A 25,304-nucleotide genomic window follows, 5' to 3' on the forward strand; every position below is an offset into this window, starting at 1 on the left:
ATTTGTGACAGAAGGGTACCAGCAAGAGTTAAAGGGAAGATTTACAGGATGGTTGTGAGGCCAGTTACGTGTGTTATATGGTTTGGAGACAATGGCACTGATGAAAAGACAGGAGGCGGAGCTGGAGGTGGCGGAGTTGAAGGTGCTAAGATTTTCATTGAGAGTGATGAAGAAGGACAGGATTAGGAACAAGTATATTAGAGGGACAGCTCAGGTTGGACGGTTTGGAGACACAGCAAGAGAGACATGGTTGAGATGGTTTGGACATGTGTGGAGGAGAGATGCTGGGTATATTGGGAGAAGGATACTGAATATGGAGCTGCCAGGGAAGAGGAGAAGAGGAAGGCCAAAGAGGAGGTTTATGGATGTGGTGAAGGAGGACATGCAGGTGGCTGGTGTGATAGAGGAAGATGCAGAGGACAGGAAGAGATGAAAATGGATGATCCACTGTGGCGCCCCCTAACCGGAGCAGTCAAGAGTAGTAGTAGTAGTAGTAGTAGTAATTAAGTATAGCAGTGTTTCCACCCAAAGTACTCAGACTTTTCAGTCCCAAGAACTACTTTTCAAGGAACTAAAGGGTCCCTTCAGCCCATTATTGTCTGTGTATCCACCACAGTCTTAAGACCCACGAATATTAGGCAAATTAGTTCGCTGACGTAGGAGAGCGACGGCTGTTTTACGTGTCATTTTTGCATGCAACTGTACACCGAAGATGCCATGTAAAGCGACGGACAGGCGTCACCAGTTGGGTGACACTGCAACAACAGTCAGGAGATTCAAGTCACGCTGCTGTTGATCTTGATTTACTGCTCTGCTTTTCTTCCTCGGCATAAATGCTCAATAAGGCCTGTGCTTCGCCGTCGGTCCATCTGTCATTATTTAATCTGAACAGACTTTAACATAAGCAACCACAGAAGTGTTATTTGGAAATTTGCAAATTGGCTGTTGACTCGAATATACTGAAAGTATCGAAAACATCTCATTTGCCTCCGAACTTTTCGGATTGTAACTTCAATAACAAATTTTAAAGATGCATTATGTTGAATACTGCCAAATGTTGTACTGGTGCACCAGTTAGAAACTTAGCCACCACTGGCAGCGGTCTACAGCCCTACTTGTCCTGTGGTACCCGTTTTTGCAGTGCATTTGCTTCAACGTGGAGAACTCTTGATGACTGTTATGTTCTCTGCTTTACCGTGCTCTGTCAATGTTTAGAAACCGCCGGGGGTGAAAGAGGAGGATGAGCCTGAAGAGGAAGAGGAAGAGGAGTTGGGGCATGCAGAGACCTATGCAGAGTACATGCCCATTAAATGTAAGTAGACAGCAGTCAGTGTGTTGCCAGTACCTTCTATTTTTATTTTTTTTTGGACAGTGTAGTATCGTGGTCACATCTGCCCACTCCAGAACGATCTGTATGTATGGTCAAGACCATTTAATTGATGCGTGTATACTTGATATACACACATAATATAATATATAATTTAATGTAATGAAATGGGCTTCTGTAGGCTGTTGAACTGTAACAAAATATCAGCTGCTTCAAACGTTTCAAACAGAATTTAAAATAGATAATGTTACAGTAACAGAGCGTTGTCTAAAGTACCCTTTTTAATAACGGTAAGTTGAGGCTTAAAAATGAAATGCTGGTTCAGGATGCTTAGGCTGTCTTGTGATTTTTTTTAGAGGTGGACTTTTGGAGTGTGTTTGACACAGTTCAGTATCATGGGAGTAGGCAAAAAAAACGTTTTTTTTCAGAATTGTTAAAATTCTGAAAAATTTCAGCCTACTGAGCATTTTTATATGCTTTGATGCTCCAACTTAAACTTTTTTATTCTGTTTAAGTCTTGAAAAACACCTCATAGTTTAGCTTTTAAATATAAACTGCTTATTCTCATCTTTTTACTTAATTTATGCTAATTGTTGAATTATATTAATTACTTAATTAAAATTGATAAATTAATGTTTTAATTTAAATAAATAAATTAAAGTAAATTAATTAAGTAAACTAGTAATCAGGTAAATTTTTACTTAATTTACATGACATTTGATTAATTTACATTTCGATTATTTTCAGTTCTTACTCCATTTTTATGTGGCTGGTTTTATGTGGTGGGTCCTGTTGTAAAAGGCTAATCTTACATCGTCTGCAAAGAGTCTGAAACAGCGAGTAGCTCCCGCAGAATGTTTTTTATTGGTAACGCGCACTTACAAGAACAACATTTCAGTTAACATGATCTTTATTAGGTTCACCGTTTCCAAAAGTCTCCACTTCCTAATTACATAAAGTGTTATTAGTGGTAATGATAAATAGTAGTAGTAATAAATAACGAATAAATTAACAATTAATTAAATAAAGACTACTTTTAAGAGTAGTGCTGATTGACAACCCCTTCCTCTCAGAGGTGGTACAAATCAGAGTTGGGTGAATTAAATCACAACAGTGAATTGGGTTCTGGGAATATGTGGGGAACAGAAAAAAATACTCAGATTTGCTTGGTACACCGTTGATACACATAAACCATGAGAATCTACATTAACAAAGACAAATATTGCAAAAATAAGAGACATAATGTAGACCATTATGACTATGTAATACCTTTATTTTATTTGTTTAATATTTCTTCAAAAGTTATTAAAAGGAGATGGTGATAAAAGCGGACAGTCCATGCGTACTTTTGCTCCAACACCCTTCGGCGATAGACCCATCTCAGATGGGAACTAAGCATTTGGTCACTGTGTACAAGACCATTTTACACACAAATGCAAATACAGGAAAGGAGTAGGCAGTTAAGTGTAGAATCTCTTGCATGATCTGCAGTGTAATTTACCTGATGAACTCACCATGTGGTCTGGCTTGTGTAGGAAGAACAAGCAGAGCCTTACAAGTATCGGTGAACGTCGGGCGTCCCTATAGACACAATTGGCCGTGTCTGTGGGTGGGAAGCCGGATGTGGGTATGTGTCCTGGTCGCTGCACTAGCACCTCCTCTGGTCGGTCAAGGCGCCTGTTCAGGGGGGAGAGGGAACTGGCGGGAATAGCGTGATCCTCCCATGCGCTACGTCCCCCTGGCGAAACTCCTCACTGTCAGGTGAAAAGAAGCAGCTGGCGACTCCACGTGTATGGGAGGAGGCATGTGGTAGTCTGCAGCCCTCCCTGGATCGGCAGACGGAGTGGAGCAGAGACCGGGACGGCTCGGAAGAGTGGGGTGATTGGCCAGATACAACTGGGGGGGAAAAAAAAAGTATCAGTGAACATGGCAGTAACACGAGTAACAATGATCCTTAGATCCCCCTGGTGATACATTTCAACCAGACCCATTATCTAATTTATTTTTAATGAAATTTAATGAATAATTTTCTGGCATAGGATACAGTCTCCACACCAGACTTGACAAATCAAAACAAACAACCATTCAAAAAAGAACCACAACATAGTTATTAAAATCACAATAATCTCACAAATAATCACAAATCACATAAATACAACAGTCTGTCAGATGCATTCGTTTCACAAGTAACCACAGTCACACAATGATCACAACTCAGCTTTATAATTGTATAAAAAAGTCCTTTGTTGACCAGAGTTTATCTAATCTATTTTTAAAATCTGCACCACATCCTCTGGAAGTTGGTTCCATGCTCTTACAGCACGAACTGTGAAGAAGTTTTTTCTCTTTTCAGAGTGACACTTAAATGGAAATAGTTTTAAGGAGTTCCCTCTTAACTCATACCTGTTATTCCAAAACTAGATAACAGGCTCAGCTGTGAAATCATATACTATCATCCTTGAGGTTTTTGGGGATCGAACACGTTAAGCTCCTTCACAGGGGCGGAGACATTTATAATCTTCTATTACAGTGTGAAGCCTTCTGGATCTTTTAATGGATTACATTTATATAGCGCTTTATCTAGACACCCAGAGCGCTTCACATAGAAGGGGGAAACTCACCTCAACCGTCACCAATGTCTACCATCCATCTGGGGGATGCACGGCAGCCATTTTGCGCCGCAATGCTCACCACATATCATCACATCAGAGGGAGGAATTATCAAGAATTCCATGGGGGATGATTAGGTGGCAAGATGGAGAGAGCTAGGTTGGGAATTTTGCCAGGACACCGGGGCACCCCCTACTCTTCGCGATAAGTGCCATGGGATCTTTGAGTCAGGACCTCGGTTTAACGTCTCACCCGAAGGACAACATCTCCTACAGCAGTGTCCCCGTCGCTGCACTGGGACACTGGGATTTTTTTTTTCCATTAGGACCAGAGGGAAGACTTTCCTCTACTGGCCCACCGGCACCACTTCCAACAGTAACTCAGTTTTCCCGGAAGGTCTCCCATCCCACCCAAGTACTAGCCAAGCCCATACCTGCTTAGCTTCAGTCATTTGGCAGAGCCAGGGTACATGTTGATTTTTTTTTTTGTAGCTAGGAGCAGTGGTCAGCTGCCATGCAGTACCTGGGGACCAACTCCAGTTCGTCTTGCCATGCCTCGGTCAGGGGCACAGACGGGAGTATTAACCCTAACATGCATCTCTTCTTGATGGTGGGGGAAACCGGAGCACCCGGAGAGACTCCACCACAGACACGGGGAGAACATGCAAACTCCACACACAAGACGACCTGGGATGACCCCCAAGGTTGGTCAACCCCGGGGTTTGAACCCAGGACCTCGCTGTGAGGCGACAGTGCCAACCCCTGCGCCACCGTGCTGCCTACGTGTTGGTATGGCTGCCTTTTACCTCCAGACGTTTGAATGAGGAGCTGGACATCAAGCCTTTTTTTCTAACTTCAAAAAATTATAAACAAAAAATATAAACAAAATATCAAAATAAATGTGTATGTGTGACACGTGCATGCACACACGTACATCCACACTCAGATTAATAAAGTGTCAGGCCGTCCGAGTGGCATAGCGGTCTATTCCGTTGCCTACCGACACGGGCATTGCGGGTTTGAATCCCCGTGTTACCTCCGGCTTGGTCGGGCATCCCTACAGACACAATTGACCGTGTCTGTGGGTGGGAAGCCGGATGTGGGTATGTGTCCTGGTCGCTGCACTAGTGCCTCCTCTGGTTGGTCGGGGCAGCTGTTCAGGGGGGAGGGGGAACTGGGGGGGACTGCTGCTTGAATGTTTTTAATGATTTATGCAAAGTTCTTTGTTTGCTACTTAAGTACTTTTTGCCCTCGACAAGAACAGGAAATCCCCCATGTGGGTTGATCTTTTAATTGAGCCGTTTGTTTTTTGTTTTTGTTTTTTTTTCAGTAAAAATTGGCCTGCGGCACCCTGATCCAGTGGTGGAGACCAGCTCGTTGTCCAGTGTCAATCCACCAAATGTGTGGTACAGACTGTCCATCCCAGAGGAAACGATTGACCGCGGCTGGCTGTCTGCTCTGCAGCTTGAAGCTATCACTTATGCCGCTCAGGTAAACGCCGTATCGCTTGTAAGCGGGTTTTCCGTTGTCGTGAAAAACATGCAAAAATGCGCACTGGAGATATTTTCCTATGCTTTTCCTGGGCTGAAAATCGAGTCAAGTTTATTTATGTAGGCCAAATTCACAAAGTAGTCCCGAAGTCAGGTTAAGTCCATTTTTTTTGTGTAGCCCATTATCAGATATTACAAATTTGCCTCAGTGGGCTTTACAACAGTACTGCATCCTGTCCTTAGACCCTCGCATTGGACAGGCAACAACTCCCTAAAAAAAAAAAAAATTAACAGACAGAAGATCAGAAAATTCAAGAGACAAAATTAACTGAATTAGGGGGCCTATAGTAAATTAAAAGGTCCGACAAGTGCCAACGGTGCAGGACACACCGCAAAAACTAGGGCCACAGACGCTCACCGATGACCCGACATTGGCCGACGGCCTGGTGTGTCGCGGCCTTTAGATCCGTAATGTGGATGAGTGTGCTGTGCCTAATAATAGTCTGTATGGGGAAAACTCCTGGCGAGAGGGTCAATGACAGTGGCACAGCGAGCATTATAATACACAAACAATTTCTCTCCAAACGTTCAAATCGAAATAAACAATTAAAAAGATACTTGCTTGTAATTTGGAAAGACGAAGGCGTCCGCTGCTTCTCCAAGCTGTTGTTGCAATGTTGTCTCCCGTATGGCTCACCTCTATTACTTTGGCGACCAAATGCAAAGGCACAGAGTTCCCACTTCTTCTCACCGAGGTCCAGATTGAGTTTTCAACGAGAGTTAAAATTTGGTCTTGCACATTGCTGTATCTCAGAGACAGAAGGGCATTCCATGTAAAATTTTGCCAAATCAGTATTAGCCTGTTCAGAGAAGTGCTTCTCCATCGCTTCTATCAGAATGTTGACTTCTTGTCTACTGTTTTAGATGGTCAGTTTCTACCCATGTAACTATAAATACTGGATGGTTTGCATTCCTCTCTTGTCAAGGCACTTTACGACAAACTGACATATTTTTTGTGGAAACTGAAGTAGCACATTAAGTTTTGTGTGTGTGTGTGTGTTCATTTGCTCAATATAGTATTTCAAATGTCAAATTTTAAACGTTTTTTTTATCATATGTATCCACCACAGCAACACGAGACATTCCTCCCTAACGGCGACCGAGCTGCCTATTTGATAGGTGACGGAGCTGGGGTGGGGAAAGGCCGGACCATTGCTGGAATCATCTATGAGAATTACCTCTTGGGCAGAAAGAGATCACTTTGGTAAATGCCCACAGTTCCTCTTTGTGGTGGACAGTGAAGAAGACTTTTCAGTGTTTGATATGAACTCTCAAAAACCCGCATACCTGCTTTTACCTCAACTTCCTTGCACACTTTTGTCTTTGCTTAGGTTTAGTGTTTCAAATGACTTGAAGTATGACGCCGAAAGGGATCTAAGGGATATTGGAGCCAAGAACATTCAGGTCCATTCACTTAATAAGGTGAGATTCAAATGGTGTATTGCTCATTATGTGACAGAAGCTGCCTTACTACCCTGTTAAATTCAACATGAGGTGGTGATTCAGATTTTCTTTTTTCAACCCTCAGTTCAAATATGGGAAGATCTCCTCTAAACATAATGGAAGTGTGAAGAAAGGTGTGATCTTCGCCACCTACTCTTCTTTGATAGGAGAGAGTCAGTCTGGAGGGAAGTACAAGACCAGATTTGAACAGCTTCTCCACTGGTGTGGAGATGACTTTGATGGAGTTGTATCCTTTAATGGAAGCTGTTGTGCATTCCCCCCCCCCCCATTTTATTTGCATTCCAAGAAGACATGGGGTAGGCATACATAAAAGTCTCCTGGCTGATGGTCGTCTCACAAAGACGGCTACATCTCCCCTAGTTTAGCTGTTGTTGGTTCTGCAGCTCTGCAGTTTATCCACGTTTCAACATTATTTTTCTTTACATTTGATGTATAGATAGCTATCTATAAGAAGGCACAGTTTTCTGTATTTTTGTCTCGGTAGTTCAAGATCAGCAGTCAGTCTGGAATAGTTTTGTTTATATCTAGGTGGGTAGGTAAATTAAAAAAAAACCTAATGGAAAGGGAACCAAATTTGGCTTTTATTCTTTCAGCAAGTCCTTAACTCTGCACTTTTGTTTCCCTTCCTTACAATTTTACATCTCTATCCTATGCTTGTGAGTTGTTCTAGTCATTTCCACACGTTTCCTTTGTGCTACTTGTCCTTGTATGTCCTTGTATTTTTATTATAAATCGTCACCTTCTTAAAATAATGGCCTAAGTCATATTTTCGAGTTTTTCAAAAAACAGAATAAACTGACAAATTTTGTTTCAGTTTCAGTTTATTCTGTTTTTTGAAAAACTTGAAAATATGACGTAGGCCATTATTTTAAGAAGGTGATGAAATGGAATATTGAATAGTGCCTGTTCCCATCAAAGCTTGAAATGTCAAAGGATGTAATTTTTTACCTTTTCCCCCCATAAATAATGACTTTCTTTACATAAATGTCATAAGATTGTCTATGATGAGTGTCACAAAGCCAAAAATGTGTGTCCAATTGGATCATCCAAACCTACTAAGACTGGACTTGCTGTGCTAGAGCTGCAGAACAAACTCCCTAAGGCACGGGTTGTGTATGCCAGCGCTACAGGTGAGTGTCTATGGTATCTGCCAAAACCCGTATTACATCAGTGGATGAAAGTATAATGATGATGATAGTACATGAAATGCGGCTCAAAGTTAATGACACTAGAAAGTGGAGAAGGTACCACAATGTAAACGAAATAAACTTCCAGCCTAGATGAAGGACAGAGTAGACGTGCGAAGAGGTGCTCCCGAACAATTACTTTTTTTACTTTAAAGAGAGACTGACATGCCCTTTCTGAACACATTTTTTAACATTGGGAGTTTGAATCATAACTGAAAATAGGTGTGGTTTTATGAGTTCAAAGCTATTGGCTACTGTCTTCCTGGGTGGGTGGGGCTTGGTACTGCTCGTGACTTGTTATTTACAAAAAATGTCGGAGAGCAAGAGGGAGATCCTCTGCGAGGATTACAGTTTCGAGGAGGAGGATTCGGTGATACAAATAACTGTTAGATAGACAGACGATAGATATTTAGATAGATAGCAATACGTCGGTCGTAACAAGATCGATCATAAAGTCTTAGCAAAATAGCACAAACTCGAGCCAAGTAGCTAGCAGGAGGGGGTGAACGAACAGCTTCTCTGTGGTTTTATAGCATCTCGCTACGGACACACCCTATATGCAAATTGACTGGTGTCTACGTATCCACCGGCACAATTTGTCATTGGACACCATCTACAGTCAATCACAGATCTCTCTCAAGTGGCTGCAGACGCGCTGTTTTGGCGACTGAATGTCTCTGTGGTCACATTCCAACTCAGAACACAGCCTATCAATAGGAATTTTCAGATTTTGATGTCAGTATCCCTAAAAAAAAATTTTTTTTTCTTGTTTTATTTTATCCCACACTTGTCTAACGCAATTGCCACTCAAACTACTATGGACTTACGGGCAAAAAACAACCAAAGAAGTGAGTTCCTGAGATTTCAAGTGCTACAGGTCTCTCGAAAAGTTTGGGAAACATGGCTGCCGATATGGAACCTGTTTCAACCTCCCTTCTAATCTCCGGACTCAACAAGCTCAGTACAAGGCTCTCAACTTGTGATGGTGGAGGGGTTTATTGGGGTTTATTGCAGTGTTTGGTGATGCCATTTCTATAGGCTCTTTGCCTCCAACATTGACCCAAGCATCAATCTCACTTTTGTTAAAACCTGGCAAAGAGCCTACAAACAGTGCTTCCTATTTCACGTTTGAACATGGATGTTAAAATACTGCCTAAATGCTAGCAAGCCGATTGGATACTGTTTTGGTGGACTGTTTCAGAGGACCAGACAGGTTTTATGAAGGGCCGCCACTCTTTTTTTAGTATACGTTGGCTCCCAAATGTTTTTTATTCTGCATCTCCCATCAGGTGCCGCAGAGATAGTTATCTCATTAGATGCAGAGAAAGCATTTGACAGGGTGGAATGGGGATATTTATTTGCCGTCTTGAAAAAATGTTGTTTTCGTGAAAAATTCACCTCAATGGTCCGCCTTCTCTATTGCTCGCCACAGGCTGGCATCTGTACCAATAATCTACGTTCTCCATACTTTCCCCTCTCGCGAGGAAGTCATCAGGGCTGCGCCCTATCGCCTCTTTTATTCACTATAGCCATTAAACCCCTTCTCCATTGCTCTAAAAGCATCCCCATTGATTAAGGGCATTTGTCCTTGGGGTATTGAACATCTTTTTTCTTTTTATGCAGACGACCTATTATTATATGTCACTGACCCTGTTGCCTGTGTACCAGAAATATTAGTTGTATTGAAAAACGTTGGCGCTTTCTCCGGATATAAATTAAATTTCACAAAGAGCGAGTGTTTTCTGGTTAACAACTTGGCATTAATGATCAACCAAGGTGAACATCCTTTTCATTTTTCTGAAATTCGTTTTTGACATACCTCTTCTATACCTGGGTATAGAAATCACTCGTTCCATTAAATCTCTACATAAAGAGAATTTTAACAACCCTGGTGGAAAAAGTGAACTCGGACCTTCAGCGATGGAAGGTTATTCCTTTATCTTTAACTGGCAGAGTTCAGTGTGTGAAAAATAATGTTTTGCCTTGACTTCTTCATCTTTTTATATTTGCCTCTTTTTCTGCCCACATCCTTTTTCCTCTCAGTTGACAGCTTGATCTCAGCCTTTATATGGAGGAGCCGCATTCCACGCATAAATACGTCTCTGCTTCAGAGAAATTGGTCAAAAGGGGGCTTAGCTCCTCCAAACGTTATGTTTTATTATTGGGCCGCGAACAAGAGACCCTTTTTTTGGCTATGTCATCCAGACATGTACTGGTGCCATATGGAGGCTGACTCCCGTTTGTCTACCCTTCTAGCTCTTATTTGTGCCCTCTTACCATTATCCCCTTCTCAACATGCCTCTAGCCCCATTATCACACCTACTTTTAAAATTTGGACACAATTCCGCCAACATTTAAAATTTCAAAATTTCTCCCTGCTGGGGTCTATTTGTAATAATCATTTATTCCTCCCTGCAAAGCTGGATGCTTGCTAGACCCTATCTGCTAAATAGAACCTGCCCAGCTCAAACCTTTTTTGATATTTTCAAATACACCAATTCTTAAAAACCTATAACCCACAATTTCCAATATTACCACCAAAATCTGGCATGGACACACTCCTTGAAACTCCTCTCACACCTGGAAGACTTATCTCATGGATCTAAAACCAAATTATATCTTTCAAAGACCATACTCTTAGCAATATTAAGTGCGCCTGGGAGAAAGACTTGGGTACAGAGCTTATTGATGACTGGTGGGAGAAGGCTATTGCGTGTGTCAACTCCTCTTCCTCCTGTGCCCGTCTGAGTCTGATCCAGTTTAAGGCTCTACATTGAACTCATCTCTAAATTTAGACTTTCAAATTTTTACCCTGAAGCAGGTGACAAATGTGACCGCTGTGCACAATCCCCAGCTGACCTAACACACATGTTCTGGTTGTGCCCTAAATTGATAAGTTTCTGGTCCTCCTTTTTTGAAATAATTTCTGAAGTCATTGGAGTGGAGGTCCTACCTGGTGTAGGGATAGCTATTTTTGGAGTGCCAGACTTACCTGAAAACTTCACACCGATGCAGCTAAACAGTATCACTTTCATTTCTCTTCTTGTATGTTCTATATTCTTCTATGGAGGGACAATCATTTCCATATACATTGTATTTGTATGTTTTTTTTTGTACACCCGATGTTCCTTCCAATAAAATATTATTGAAAAAAAATTAAAACGAATTAAAAAAGATTCAACTTCTAGAATGGTTTAGCAAACCAAATTTAGAACACATTTAAGAATCTGTATGAATATGGCAATCATTTATTTTTTTCCATACAGGTGCTTCGGAACCTCGGAACATGGCCTACATGAACCGTCTGGGCATCTGGGGTGAGGGAACCCCATTCAAAGAGTTTGGCAACTTCATCCAAGCTGTCGAGCGCAGGTGTGTTTCTGTATATTTACAAACTAGTGGCAAAGATAACGAACAATACAACGTCTCTGAAAAAGTACATATGGTTAGGGTCAAAACTACAACCCACTATTCTGTTCCTTTTCATTGACCACATATCCTACTGCATTTTAGAGGTGTCGGTGCCATGGAGATAGTTGCTATGGATATGAAACTGAGAGGAATGTACATCGCAAGGCAACTGAGCTTTACGGGTGTGACTTTCAAGATTGAGGAAGTTCCTCTGAATAAGCAATACATTAAGATGTACAACAAATCTGTGCTTCTGGTAAGGACCTCCCATGGCATTACATCATATGCATACGTACATTATATTCAACGCTTCTTTTTTGTTTTTGGTTGCAACAACTTTGTTCACTTTTTTGTGCTTTGCTGCCTTTTCCAGTGGGTGAGTGCACGTGAGAAATTTCAGCAGGCCGCCAACCTGATGGACGCAGAACAACGCATGAAGAAGTCCATGTGGGGCCAGTTCTGGTCTGCTCACCAGAGGTTCTTTAAATATCTCTGCATTGCCTCCAAGGTCCACAGAGTGGTGCAGCTGGCCAGAGAGGAGATCCATAATGGAAAGGTGACGTTTATTAAGGGAAATCTCCAAAGTTAATATCACATGTGTAGACTCAGTGACCTGTTATTTCTGAGCACACCAGTGACGCTTACGTCTGTCCATGAGTTATGCATTCAGGCTGTTTCTTCCACAGTGTGTGGTGATAGGTCTTCAGTCAACAGGAGAAGCACGAACCCTTGAAGCCCTGGAAGAAGGAGGAGGGGAACTCAATGACTTTGTATCAACTGCAAAGTAAGGATTTACTCTAAACCAGGGGTCTCAAACTACCGTCCCACGAGGCAGTTTTGTGCAGCCTGCAGTGTGTTTTAGATTTATTAAGAGATCCGGACCGCGTATCCATATTGCATACGACTTTCGTGTTTTTTTTTCTATTTAAATGTTTCTGTGTTTCTAGTTCTAAGTACTCAGGCTTAGTTGTGAGGCCAGCTGCAGATGATGTAGCCTAATTGAAACATCTCACGTAGGCTTGCTAACGTAAATTGCTGTCACTGCTTGCAGATGTTTGGTAAAAATGTCACTTTCAAAAGCCATAAGAAAAGTTGACCAGGAGCACCGACAGTTCCAAGACAAGTGGACGTGCAACTACTTCTTCACTGAATTGAATGCGTCTGCAATCTGTCTTAATTTGCAAGGGAAAAGTTGCCGTCCTGAAGGGTTTCAATCTGAAGCGACATTACATTACTGAACATGCAGAGGAGGAGGATCGGTTCAAAGGCGAGGAGAGGGAGAGAAAGACGGCACACTTTCAAAACAGTCTGTCCTGTCAGCAGAACTGTTTTCAGAAAGCCAAACAAGACTGTGATGTAGCTGTCGAAGCTAGCTATATGTGGTGAGCGAGACGATAGCGAAGGCTGGCAAGCCATGTACGGAGGGACCGTTTTGAGAGGCTGCAGGTAGTGAATATCATTTCCCTGGAGAAGGCATCTTTATTGGGAAACATCACTCTCAGCCCAAATACAATGACAGAACGGATCAGCGATTTATTAGGCAGGCGACATTTACAGACAGTTGTGCAGTAAAGCAAACAATTTCACGCACTATTCTTTGGCACTTGATGAAAGCACAGATGTGAGTGACAGTGCTCAGCTCGCTGTATTTGTAAGGGGTCTCAATGACCGTTTTGAGTTAACAGAAGAACTGCTGACTTTATATCCAGTGCAGGGAAAGACTACAGCCAAAGATATATTTCAGCTGCTGTGCAATGCAACTGGTCTACCCTGGAATGAATTGGCTGGACTCACCACTGACGGTGCCCCGTCAACGACAGGAAGAAAAAATGGGCTTGTAGCACTGATTCAAAGAAAACTGGAGGAAGAGAATGAGATCCCGCAATTACATTGCTGTGCATCATTCACCAGCAGGCACGCTATGACTGTTGTGGTGAAATGCATTAATTACATCAGATCAAGGGGTTTACAACTCTGTCAGTTCTGTGTGTTTCTGGAGGAAATGGACGCAACATTTGGAGATGTGTTGTACTTCACAGAAGTGCGCTGGTTGAGCAGGAGCATTGTCCTGAAAAGGTTTTTTGAATTGAGGGAGGCGATCAGAGAATTCATGAAAGAAACCAGCCTACATGGTGCTGAGCTTGATGATCCCAAATGGCTCATCGATTTAGCTTTCTTAGTTGATATCACACAGGCACTTAACACTCTTAATTTAGAACTGCAGGGGGCAGACCAACTTGTCACTGCAGTATTTGATAGTGCGAAAGCCTTCTCTGTGAAACTCAGATTATGGAAAACACAGCTCACAGAGAAAAGATTGGTCCACTTCCCAACATGCCAGTCAGTTATTGATGATGGTGCCAGAGTCAATGCTGATGAGCATGTGACTGCCATTGACAATCTGCAGCAGGAGTTTGAGCTTCGCTTTTCCTAATTTAAAACTGACAGCAGCACTTTCCAGTTATTTCCTGACCCCTTCTCCTTTGGCGTGGACCGTGCTCCCAGCACGTCACATGGAGCTCACAGACTTGCAGTGCAACACTGAGCTCAAGGCAAAGTTCAGAGAGGCACAAGGAAAGCAGGAGATGCTTGGACAGTTTCTCAGACAGCTTCCCAAAACATTCCCACAGTTGTCCAAACTGTTCAGGCAGGACTATGAATTTTAATAAATCAAAGCATAGGTCCAGATTGACCAATGAAGATCTCCAGGCTGTCCACTGCCCTGTCCCTGAAAGCAAATGTGCCTCACCTGTGTGAGCAGAAGAAGTGCCAGGTTTCTAGCAAGAAGTAGGATAAATATGTAGGCCTATGCCAGGCTGCACTATGTACGTACATAGTTACCCATTCATGTGAAAACTCTGAGAAAATGTGAAATAATAATAAAAAACGATGTGAAGTTATATAGTCGAACAGTTTTTTCTTCATCCCTATTGCAACGGCCCTCCTCCATAAGACCACCTGTCAAGTGGCCCCCAGGTTATTTGAGCTTGAGACCCCTGCTCTAAACACACATGAAAACATACCTTATTGATTTGTTTTGTCTTTTTACATAATTTGACAAATGTGTTTTTAGAGGGGTGCTACAGTCTCTCATTGAGAAGCACTTCCCAGCGCCTGACAGACAGAAACTCTTCAGCCTGTTGGGCATTGACCTCTCAGCCAAGAAGACCCTTTCTCCAAGTGACACTGCAGTAGAAAAGAAGGGCATAAAGAGAAAAGGTAGGAAGCGTGTCCAGTACTGAACATTTAAACCGTCATAGTTTCCCTCTGATGTCCTGATTTTAATATCAGTTGAGTAATGATGACACACATGATGCTAGTTTCGAAGATAGTTGGGTGTTACCTGATCTGAAAAGTTGGTAAAATTTTGTTTGGTTTTTTTTTTTAACTGCTTTATCTCAGTCAGCATTGTCTCTTTTTCAGGTTCAGAGGTGAAAAAGCAGGTGAGAAAGAAACCTCGCAAGCATGGCGGTTTGTCTGGTACCAGCTCAGACGAGAGCCAGTCAGAGTTATCAGACAAGGAGTCTGATAAAGATTGCGAAAGCGATGACAGCTTCAAATCTATCAGCTCCGCAGATGACGATGATTTCAATCCATTCAGAGATGAGTCCAGTGGCGATGAGGAAGATGGTGAGATTATTTTCTAGGTGAACGAGTGCAATTTTAGAGCAGTTTATGTGGCGCATGTTATAGTCTACGTGCCAGGGCGAAAAATAAACACAAAACTTATGTGCCCTCCATTTAGATCCATGGCTCATCAGAAAAGAACCAAAGAAACAGAAAGAGAAAAAGAAAAAAATGAAAAAAAAGAAGATTATTGACCCAGACTCTGTTGAAAGTGCCTTGCTAGCCTCTGGACTATGCTCCACCAGACCTGCTTTCACTGCCACTCTCGTCAGTTCCCCCAGCACAACAGCCATAGGTAAGGATTTTGCTCGATTTCTTAGCAGAGTTATATCTTAGTTTTACTATTTGGTCACTATTTGACGGCACGGTGGCCCAGTGTTTAGCACTGTTGCCTCACAGCAAGAAGGTCCCGGGTTCGAACCCCAAGCCATCCCAGGTCCTTTCTGTGTGGAGTTTGCATGTTCTTCCCGTGTCTGTGGGTGTCTTCTGGGTGCTCCGGGTTCCTCCCACCATCAAAAAGACACACATGTTAGGGTTAATACTCCTGCCTGTACCCCTGACCAAGGCAATGGAAAGAAGAACTGGAGTTGGTTCCCGGGTGCTGCACCACAGCTGCCCACTGCTCCTAGCATCAGATGTGTTTAATGCAGGAGACAAATTTCGGTGTAACTTAACAACAGTACAGTGACAAAAATAAAATGGCTTTCTTTCTAATGGCAAAGTGAATCAGCAAGTGGTTGTGGAAAACCGGTAATGGTGACACCTTGTGTTTGTCTAATAGGCAAAGAAGACAACCAGGATACCTGCCTGACAAGTCAGGATGCAGTGGAGGATGCCCAGCAAATGAAGAAAGAGCTGCTGGATAGGCTTGAAAAGCTAGCTGAGGATCTGCCTCCCAACACTCTAGATGAGCTAATAGATGAACTTGGAGGACCAGACAATGTAGCAGAGGTACTGACAGCAATTGGTGTTCACCTTTCTGTCATTAAATTCTATTCCTGTAGGTCCATAATGGTAGGCTGAAAGGAGGCCTTGCCTAAGGCAGTTTTCCACCAAGATTCAGGAACTTTTTGAAAAACTTAAGCATTTGAAACTGTCCACAAAGGGAACTACTAGTTCTTGAAACTGCATAAATGTTTCAAGCCCCTGACAAAGTTGAGTTCAGTAAAAGATTCCTGCACTGGAAATGAGCCCATAAGTTCCCCATTACGATGTTAACGATCTTATCACTTCCTGATTTCTCTGTTTTTGCTTCAGATGACTGGTCGAAAGGGTCGTGTGGTCAGTAATGATGATGGTAGTATCTCCTATGAATCTCGCTCTGAGCTGGACGTCCCTGTGGAAATCCTCAATCTCACCGAAAAGCAAAGATTTATGGATGGAGAAAAGGTAGACATTTTTGCAAAGGAAATAAGTGTAGTGGGTTCTGAATATGGATTTTTAGGGGGGAAAAGTGTTTAACAGCCAATAAATGTTATAAAAAACTTTAAGGACTGAATTTGTGTTGGGTTTTTAAGTGGAATAATCATAAAAATTGCTAGTTAATTTTAGGATCTGATGTATAAAACAAATCAATCTTGACTTCTTTTTTTTTTTTTTTTTTACCAGAACATAGCAATCATCTCGGAAGCTGCCAGCTCTGGTATATCCTTGCAGGCTGACCGTCGGGTGAAGAACCAGAGACGGAGAGTCCACATGACTCTAGAGCTGCCCTGGAGTGCAGACAGAGCCATCCAACAGTTTGGTCAGTAAATTCACCTGTGGTTACTCAGTGATGGCACTAACAGACTATTGTTGTTTTAATTATACCAAGTTGTGTTATTAATTAATTTGTTTATCTGTCCCCTCCAATCCCACCCCATTCAGGGAGAACGCACAGGTCAAACCAGGTAACAGCACCAGAATATGTCTTTCTCATATCGGAGCTCGCAGGGGAGCAGAGATTTGCGTCCATCGTTGCCAAGAGACTAGAAAGCCTGGTAACTTTCTTATCCATTTCACTGGACCTGAAAGAGAATATACAGAATTGAAAAAATTTAACAAAATATTAATTGCCAACTATATTTGTTTTTTTTTGTTTTTTTTTTTTTTAACAGGGTGCACTCACTCATGGAGACAGACGAGCAACAGAAACAAGAGACCTCAGCAGGTTCAATTTTGACAACAAAGTAAGCAAGTTTAGTTTACGTGTCTCTCGACAGTTAGTTTGTTTGCAGTCAACTCAGTCTCGCCTTTTTCACAGTACGGCAGGAATGCTCTGGAAATTGTGATGAAGTCCATTGTAAAACTCGAGGTTCCATTAGTGTCTCCGCCCTCAGACTTCGAAGGAGATTTCTTCAAAGGTATGAACCCCAGCCCTTTCAGGGCAGGAGAAGGAATTCATATCCTTTTTAATCTGTGACTGCAAGCATCTTTTTACATTGTCTCCCGCTGGTTCAAACAAAAGATGTTAATCACTTTTTTGTTCATAAAATCTGTGGAGGATCTGGTGATGCAAAATGTTTTCCTTGTGTAGTAACAAGTATTTTTCCTTTTTAGAAATCCAAATGGGATTAATAGGAGTGGGCCTTATAATTGTGGATGACAGATCTGGCACACTGTCACTCGACAAAGGTGAACAATTCCTTTCTTCCTTTTCCTAAATCAAGATAAACTAGATAAAAAGTTGAAATACAAATCTGGCTGTCAAGTCAAAATTTTTTTTGTATAGCCCTACTACTGCTGCTACTACTCCTCCACTACTGCTACTACTACTAGTACTACTTTTGGCTACTCCTGTTAGGGGTCGCCACAGCGGGTCATCCATTTCCATCTACCTCTTCCTGTCCTCTGCATCTTCCTTTGTCACACCAGCCACTTACATGTCCTCCCTCACCACATCGATAAACCTCTTTGGTCCTCCTCTTTTCCTCTTGTCTGGCAGCTCCGTATTCAGAATCAGGTTCATTGGCCATGTAGGTTTGCACTACATGGAACTCCGGTTTTGTGGCTCTCTCAGTGTACTTAACATAGAATAACAACACAACAATCTTCAGATATATCCACAAGGGTTGACTTATACAGGCGAAATAAGAGGTGATAAAGTGCAATGGTGCAAAGAATATATCAGAGATGCTTAAGTGAATGTTAGCAGATTACTTGCATACATGCCTGAGGTAGATGGACATGACAGTGTTCCAGTATACATACAATATACTGTACAGTATATATAATATGGTTGGATTTATTTGACAGTGTTAAGCGTTCATTTGAATGACAGCATGCAGAAAGAAACTGTTTTAATATCTGGTTGTTTTGGAGTAATATTTGGTTGTTTTGTAGTACAGTGCTGTGTAGTGCCGACCAGAGGGGCAGAGTTGGAACAGGTTGTGACCAAGGTGTGATAGGTCTGCAGTGATGTTGCCTGCCTGTTTCCTGAGTCTGGAGGTTTATAAATCCTGAATGGGGGGCAGGTTGGCACCAATTATTTTCTTTGCTGACCTAATTGTCCGTTGTAGTCTGTCCCTGTCCTGTTTGGTGGCCGAACCAAACCAGACAGTGATGGATGTGCAGAGGACAGACTGGATTATTGCAGTGTAGAGCTGAATCAGCAGTTCCTGAGGTAGGTTAAATTTCTTGAGCTGGCGGAGAAAATACATCCTCTGCTGGGCTTTTGATGATTGTGTCTATGTTGGATGCCTACCTTAGGTCCTTGGAGATTGTGGCGCCCAGGAATCTGTAGGTTTTCACCATAGACACCTTGCTGTTGAGTATGGTGACGGGGGGAGGGGGCAGTGTTTGGGGACTCCTCCTGAAGTCCACTGTCATCTCCACAGGTTTGAGCGTGTTCAGCTTTAAGTTGTTATGGCCGCACCAGAGGGCCAGCTGATCAACCTCCCGTCCATATGCAGACTTGTCACCATCCTGAATAAGGCCAATGATAGTTGTGTCATCCGCAATCTTCTATTGTTAACACGTTAATATGCTCATGAACAGGCGCACAAGCCTAGATGCTTACGTGCGTGCCCTGATCTCAGAGCACACTCCCTTTATATCATGCAGCACAAACATGCTTAGTTTCGATCACAATGGTATGTACCCAGACTTTCTCCCTAATCCTATTTGGAGGAAGAAGCTTATCTTTATTGCTGGACTGTCATCCCAGTGGATAACAGAACTTGCATATTATTCAAAGAGTTCATAGGTCAGGTCTCCCCTTGTCGTGTTGTAATTCTCCAGGACTGTTTCTTCAGACTTTGTTACATTCGAGTGAGTTTCCCACACATTCCTCTGCTAATAGGCCCCCATTAGTTCACACAGAAAAGGCACTTTGTAGCACCACCTTGATCTGCTACGCATGAGCCCCAGGCATCCATCCAAGCAATGTAACTTAGTATAGTAAACTGCGATGTTGACGTCATCACAACAAACTACTCATTCACTCCGGCAATCTGAAGCCCCTGGTTTGTGTTGATCGTGTCCCTCCTCCCACAGCGCCTGCCTCAGCATCTTTGAACAACACTGCAACATTCATGCTGCTGAACACTCACTCCTTAAACAATAAAACACTACTCATCCATGACATCATCATGGACAGAAAAAATTACTTTCTATGCCCAACTGAGACATGCAAAGGAATTGAATCAAGTGCAGCTGGACTTGGTATATATCCGTGAAGACATTTTGCCTCTCATCCAAGAGGCTTCATCAGTTCCTGCCTTTCTGACTAGACCAAGCTAGTCTGACTCGCTGGTGATGAAACTCAGATATTTATCCTCTTTGGAGTCGTTATCAGAGCTATTGATGTCCATGGCTCTTTGGGTTCCGATGTTTAGCAATGCCCGTCGTTATCAGAGGTATTGATATACGTGGCTCTTTTGTGTTCCGATGTTTAGCCATGCCGGTCGTTATCAGAGCTATTGATGTGCATGGCTCTTTGTGATCAGATGTTTAGCAGCGACGGTCGTTGGGGGTGTTAGTTTCGACTTCATTGTTCAGTGGTCATGAGAATCGTTGGAGCCGTTAGTGAGCGACTGTTGTTCTTGGAGGCTAGGCTTCTTGAGTCTCCTGGGTAGAGATGAAAGGACGGCATTGTAAGTGGGAGATAGGTGGTGTCGCAGACCTCCTCCTCTGTTGAGGGATGGTTTTTCCAGTTTCGCATAGATGGCTTCCTTCACCCCTCTTTCAAACCATCTATCTTCCCTGTCCAAAATGTGTACGTTGCTGTCCTGGAAGGAGTGTGTCTTCTCCTTTAGGTGTAGATAGACTGCTGAGTCTTGTTCTGAGGAGTTTGGCCTTCTGTGTTGGGCCATCCGTTTGTGTAGTGGTTGTTTAGTTTCTCGTATGTATAGGTCAGTGCAATCCTCATTGCATTGTACGGCATACACCAGATTGCCGTGTGGTACACGGTCTTTGGGATGAACCAGTCTTTGTCGGAGTGTGTTGCTGGGTTTGAAGTATACCGGGATGCGGTGTTTGTTAAAATTCTCCTGAGTTTCTCAGAGACCTCAGAAACATACGGGATGACTATGTTATTCCTTCTGTTCCTTTTCTCCTCATCGCTCACCCGGTTGGTCTTTTTGGAACGTGTTGCAGTTTTCACAAAGGTCCAACTGGGGTAGCCGCAGGTTTTTAAAGCTCCCCTTAGGTGTTTTTGTTCTTCCCGTTGGGCCTGAGTGCTGCTGGGCACATTGTCAGCTCATATCAATACCTCTGATAATGACGGGGCATTGCTAAACATCGGAACACAAAGACCCATAGACATCAATAGCTCTGATAACGACTCCAAAGAGGCTAAATATCGGAATTTCATCACCAGCCCGTCAGACTAGCTTGGTCTAGTCAGAAAGGCACGAACTGATGAAGCCTCTTGGATGAGAGGCAAAACGTCTTCACGGATATATACCAAGTCCAGTTGCACTTGATTCAATTCCTTTGGATAACCATGACCTGGATGAATGAGAACATTCACAGACAACTGAGACATGACAAAATCAGCAGGACTAAATCAAGCCACACCCCCAGGCTATGTGTCCATACAAAAACCTCACTCCATGGGTCGTGGTGGTGGGCTGGCTGTTATACATTGAGCTGAAATTCTGGTTAAAGAACTTCCAGTACTCAATGTCTCCTCATTTGAGTGTGTTGCCTTCACACTAGCTGGGTGTGATCCACACAGCTTCAGATGATCCTTGTTTATCGCCCCCCCTGAAGCCCCCACTACCTTCATGTTGTGAGTTATCTGAGCTACTCACCTCTGTCTGCTCTATGTCTACATCTACACTCCTGTTAGGTGATTTCAGTATCCATGTGCACTCAAGTAGCTGCATGTTTGCTTCTGAATACCTTTCATTACTGGGCTGCTTTAACTTGACACAGCATGTTCAAGGTCCCACCATGGCAAAGGTCACACTCTGGATCTGGTGTGCTCTACGGGTACAGCTCCTCTCCATTTGAAGTGCCTTGACCTTTCCATATCCGACCATCATGCCATCCACTTTGCTGTTCCTGTCCCCCTGCCTAGACAGTGCACGAAACATACCATCACGTTCAGGAACATCAAGACAGTGAGTGCACCAGCCCACACCAACATGATAGTGTCCAATCTAACCTCAGTTCCCCCGACACCATGATGGATGGCTTGGTAGCATACTACAACATAGCCTTATCCCTCAGCCTTGACTCTCTTGCCCGCTTGAAAACCCGGTCTGTCTCACAACTGAACTCCGCATCATGAAGGCCACTGGTCGTCAACTGGAGAGGCTCTATAAAAGGGCTGGCCTCACTGTCCACCTTGAGGCCTTTAAAGATCACGTGAAGACTCATAAAGAAGCTCTCTCCCAGGCCAAAATGCATTACTACTCCACTATGATTAGCAATCACCAAAATCACCCCAGAATGCTGTTCTCCACCATGAAGTGACTACTTCGCTCCCTTGATGCCTCCTGCCCCTCAGGTGCACCTGAGGGGCAGTTCCTGGACTTCTTCCAGACCAAGGTGGATTCTCTCCACCAGGAGCTTCTGGTACCGGAACCCCCCCCCCCCCCCCCACATGCACCTCAGTTGCAGGATGTTGCATGGCATGTTTACCTACCCTGTGCCACATAATTGTGGACATTATCAACTCCTCTTTGGAATCTGGCACAGTACCCTCCAGCTTCAAAATGGCTGCAGTCACTCCCATCCTCAAAAAGGAAGATCTGGACCCAGATGACCTCACTAACTACTGGCCGATCTCCAACCTTCCATTTCTCATTAAAACCCTGGAAAGAGCAGTTGCTGCCATCAGCACGTCCAAACACGAACTCTCTGAACCCCTCCATTCTGACTTCAGAGCACACCACAGCACGGAGGACTGCCCTTATTAAAATCACCAGTGACCTCCTCATTGCTGCTGATTCCGGCCATATCAGTATTCTCATCCTCTGGGGCCACTCTCAGCCTTCGACAATGTTTCCCACACCATTCTCCTCAACTGCTTATCTGAATACCTAGGCCTTACTGGTGAAGCACTCTCCTGATTCCAGTCATATCTCACCGACAGGAAACAGTTTGTCACCATCAGAGACTTCAATTCCACCCTAGCCCCAGTCAACCAAGGCATTGCCACAAGGCTCCATGCTTGGACCCCTCCACTTTACCATCCACATGCTTCCCCTCGGTCAGATCATCTGCCATCATCATTTAAGTTTCCATTGCTACGCTGATGACACACAGCTTTATCTCAGCTCTAGACCATTCTGTCAGCTCCCCCCACAATCACTTGTCAACTGCCTCCACCAAATAAAAATCTGGATGCCATCACATCTACTGAAGCTAAATAGAAATAAGCCTGAGCTCATGGTTGTAGCTCCCAAGGGGCTGCTCCGGAAGGTTGGAGATCTTTTCCTCGAAGTGGATGGCTGCTCCATCTGCCCATCCTCAGAAGTCCGCAACCTTTGTGTCATTTCTGGACTCGACCCTCTCATTCCAGTCACACATCAAATCTGTCACCAAATCTGCTTTCTTTCACCTCAAAAACATCTCCTGACTCTGTGGCAGAGATCCTCATCCATGCCTTCATTACCTCCCATCTGGATTATTGCAATGGAGTCCTGTTTGGAGCACCTAGCAAAAAGCCCTAGATAGGTGTCAGTATGTGCAGAATTCAGCTGCCAGGGTGCTCACCCGCACCATGCCCTGGCAACACATCACTCCTACCCTTGTCGACCTTCACTGGCTCCCGGTTAAATCCCACATTTCCTATAAAATCCTCCTCCTCACCTATAAATCCATCCATGCCCTTACCCCCCAGTACCTCTCAGACCTCCTCAACCCCTATATTCCGTCCTGGAATCTGCGGTCCGCAGACACAGGCTTGCTTTCCATCCCCCACACTAGTCTGCCGACTTTTGGGGATAGAGCCTTTAGTGTGGCAGCCCCCACCCTTTGGAACTCTATTCCAGGGGAGATCCGCAATGCTGCGTCTTTGGACAAATTTAAAAGACTACTGAAAACCTACCGTTTTTCTAAGGCCTATGGTCTGTAGTCTTTTGAGCTTTGTTTTTTTTTTTTTTTTTTTGGCTTATCTAGTCTAAAGCGTCCTTGGGTTCCTTGAAAGGCACTATACAAAACTAAGTTGTTGTTATAGCTGATATATGGTTACATATTAAAAGTAAGCAAAAATTTCTACATGAAATGCCCGCACACAGGTCACCTGAGGTGCAGTCATTTGTGTAGAGGGAGAAGAGTAGAGGGGGGAGTACACATCCCTGGGGTCGCCAGTGCTAATTGTCCGGGTGCTGGATGTGATTTTTCCCAGCCTCACTAGCTGCCTCCTGTCTGTCAGGAAGTATTTAATGGCAAATGGGGGCTGGTACAGTGAGCCGGGTGAGTTTGGAGTGGAGGATATCTGGGACAATGGTGTTGAACGCTGAGTCCACAAACAGGACCCTTGCTTATGTCCCTGGGGAGTCGAGGTGTTGGAAGATGTAGTGCAATCTCATGTTGACTGCATCTTCCACGGACCAGCTTGCTTGGTAAGCAAACTGCAGGGGGTCAAGCAGGGGGCCTGTGATTTCCTTCAGGTGGACCAACACCAGTCTTTTGAAGGATTGATGATAGTGGATGATAGTGAAGCTCTTGAAGCAGGAGGGAACCTCACAAAACTCCAGTAAGCAGTTGAAGATGAGTGTGAAAATGGGGGCCAGCTGGTCAGCACAGACATTAAGACAGGAGGGTGATACGCTATCCGGGCCCAGTGCCTTTCTGGGCTTCTGTCTCTGGAAGAGCTGGCGCACGTCCTCAACACAGATCTTGAGTGCGGGTGGGGGTTTGGTGGGGAGAGGAGAGGGGTTGGCAGTGGATGCAGTCGGTCGTGTGTTGTGGCTGGAGGGGAGGAGGGGTGTGAAAGTTTGTTTTTCAAACCTGCAGTAAAACCCATTTAGGTCATCAGCAAGTTGATGGTTCCCTGCAGCGTGGGGGGATGGTCTCCTGTAGTTGGTAATGTCTTCAAACCACTCCAGAATGATGGTGAGTCGTTGGCAGAAAACTCGTTTTCAACTTTTCAGAGTAGCACCTTTTTGCCATTAGGCTCTCCTTTGTGAGTGTATTTCTGGCTTTGTTATACCTGATCCTATCCCAACTCCTGTAGACTTCCTCTTTGGCCTTACGAAGGTGCCTGAGTTTTGCTGTGAACCAGGGCTTATTGATGTTGAAGGTACAGAAAGTTTTGGTGGGCACACACATGTCCTCACAAAAGCTGATGTAGGATATCACAGTGTCAGTAAGTTTGTCCAGGTCTGTAGTTGCAGCCTCAAAAATGCTCCAGTCTGTGCAGTCGAGGCAGGCCTGGAACTCCAGCTTTGACTCATTCGTCCATTTACTCACAGTTTTAAGCACAGGCTTTGCAGATTTTAGTTTCTGCCTGTAGGGTCGGGTAAGACGAATAAGACAATGATCAGAGGCCAATTAAGCATCCTTCTCCCAATATACTCAGCATCTCTCCTCCACACATGTCCAAACCATCTCAGTCTTCCCTCTCTTACTTTGTCGCCAAACCATCCAACCTGTCCCTCTAATATACTCGATCCTAATCCTGTCCTTCTTTGTCACTCCCAGTGAAAATTTTAGCATCTTCAACTGTGCGACCTCCAGCTCCACCTCCTGTCTT

At 43.7% G+C, this 25,304-nt stretch overlaps 1 protein-coding gene across 2 annotated transcripts in view; it reads left to right on the top strand.

Annotated features, from left to right (window-relative positions):
* Nucleotides 1–25,304, top strand: part of sbno1 (strawberry notch homolog 1 (Drosophila)) — a 47,919-nt gene that overhangs the window by 10,506 nt on the left and 12,109 nt on the right. For both annotated transcript variants that reach the window (XM_056290536.1, XM_056290537.1), the window contains 20 exons: nucleotides 1,216–1,312; nucleotides 5,267–5,427; nucleotides 6,557–6,690; nucleotides 6,818–6,908; nucleotides 7,015–7,176; nucleotides 7,945–8,080; nucleotides 11,404–11,509; nucleotides 11,651–11,804; nucleotides 11,922–12,104; nucleotides 12,235–12,332; nucleotides 14,622–14,767; nucleotides 14,972–15,178; nucleotides 15,294–15,470; nucleotides 15,957–16,126; nucleotides 16,433–16,564; nucleotides 16,784–16,919; nucleotides 17,042–17,154; nucleotides 17,272–17,343; nucleotides 17,418–17,517; nucleotides 17,714–17,788. In XM_056290536.1, coding sequence (XP_056146511.1) covers nucleotides 1,216–1,312; nucleotides 5,267–5,427; nucleotides 6,557–6,690; nucleotides 6,818–6,908; nucleotides 7,015–7,176; nucleotides 7,945–8,080; nucleotides 11,404–11,509; nucleotides 11,651–11,804; nucleotides 11,922–12,104; nucleotides 12,235–12,332; nucleotides 14,622–14,767; nucleotides 14,972–15,178; nucleotides 15,294–15,470; nucleotides 15,957–16,126; nucleotides 16,433–16,564; nucleotides 16,784–16,919; nucleotides 17,042–17,154; nucleotides 17,272–17,343; nucleotides 17,418–17,517; nucleotides 17,714–17,788 — 2,650 coding nt within the window. The remainder of the gene's footprint in view (nucleotides 1–1,215; nucleotides 1,313–5,266; nucleotides 5,428–6,556; nucleotides 6,691–6,817; nucleotides 6,909–7,014; nucleotides 7,177–7,944; nucleotides 8,081–11,403; nucleotides 11,510–11,650; nucleotides 11,805–11,921; nucleotides 12,105–12,234; nucleotides 12,333–14,621; nucleotides 14,768–14,971; nucleotides 15,179–15,293; nucleotides 15,471–15,956; nucleotides 16,127–16,432; nucleotides 16,565–16,783; nucleotides 16,920–17,041; nucleotides 17,155–17,271; nucleotides 17,344–17,417; nucleotides 17,518–17,713; nucleotides 17,789–25,304) is intronic.

This window comes from Lampris incognitus, chromosome 12, assembly GCF_029633865.1.
Source record: "Lampris incognitus isolate fLamInc1 chromosome 12, fLamInc1.hap2, whole genome shotgun sequence".
In the NCBI taxonomy this organism is placed as follows: Eukaryota; Metazoa; Chordata; class Actinopteri; order Lampriformes; family Lampridae; genus Lampris; species Lampris incognitus.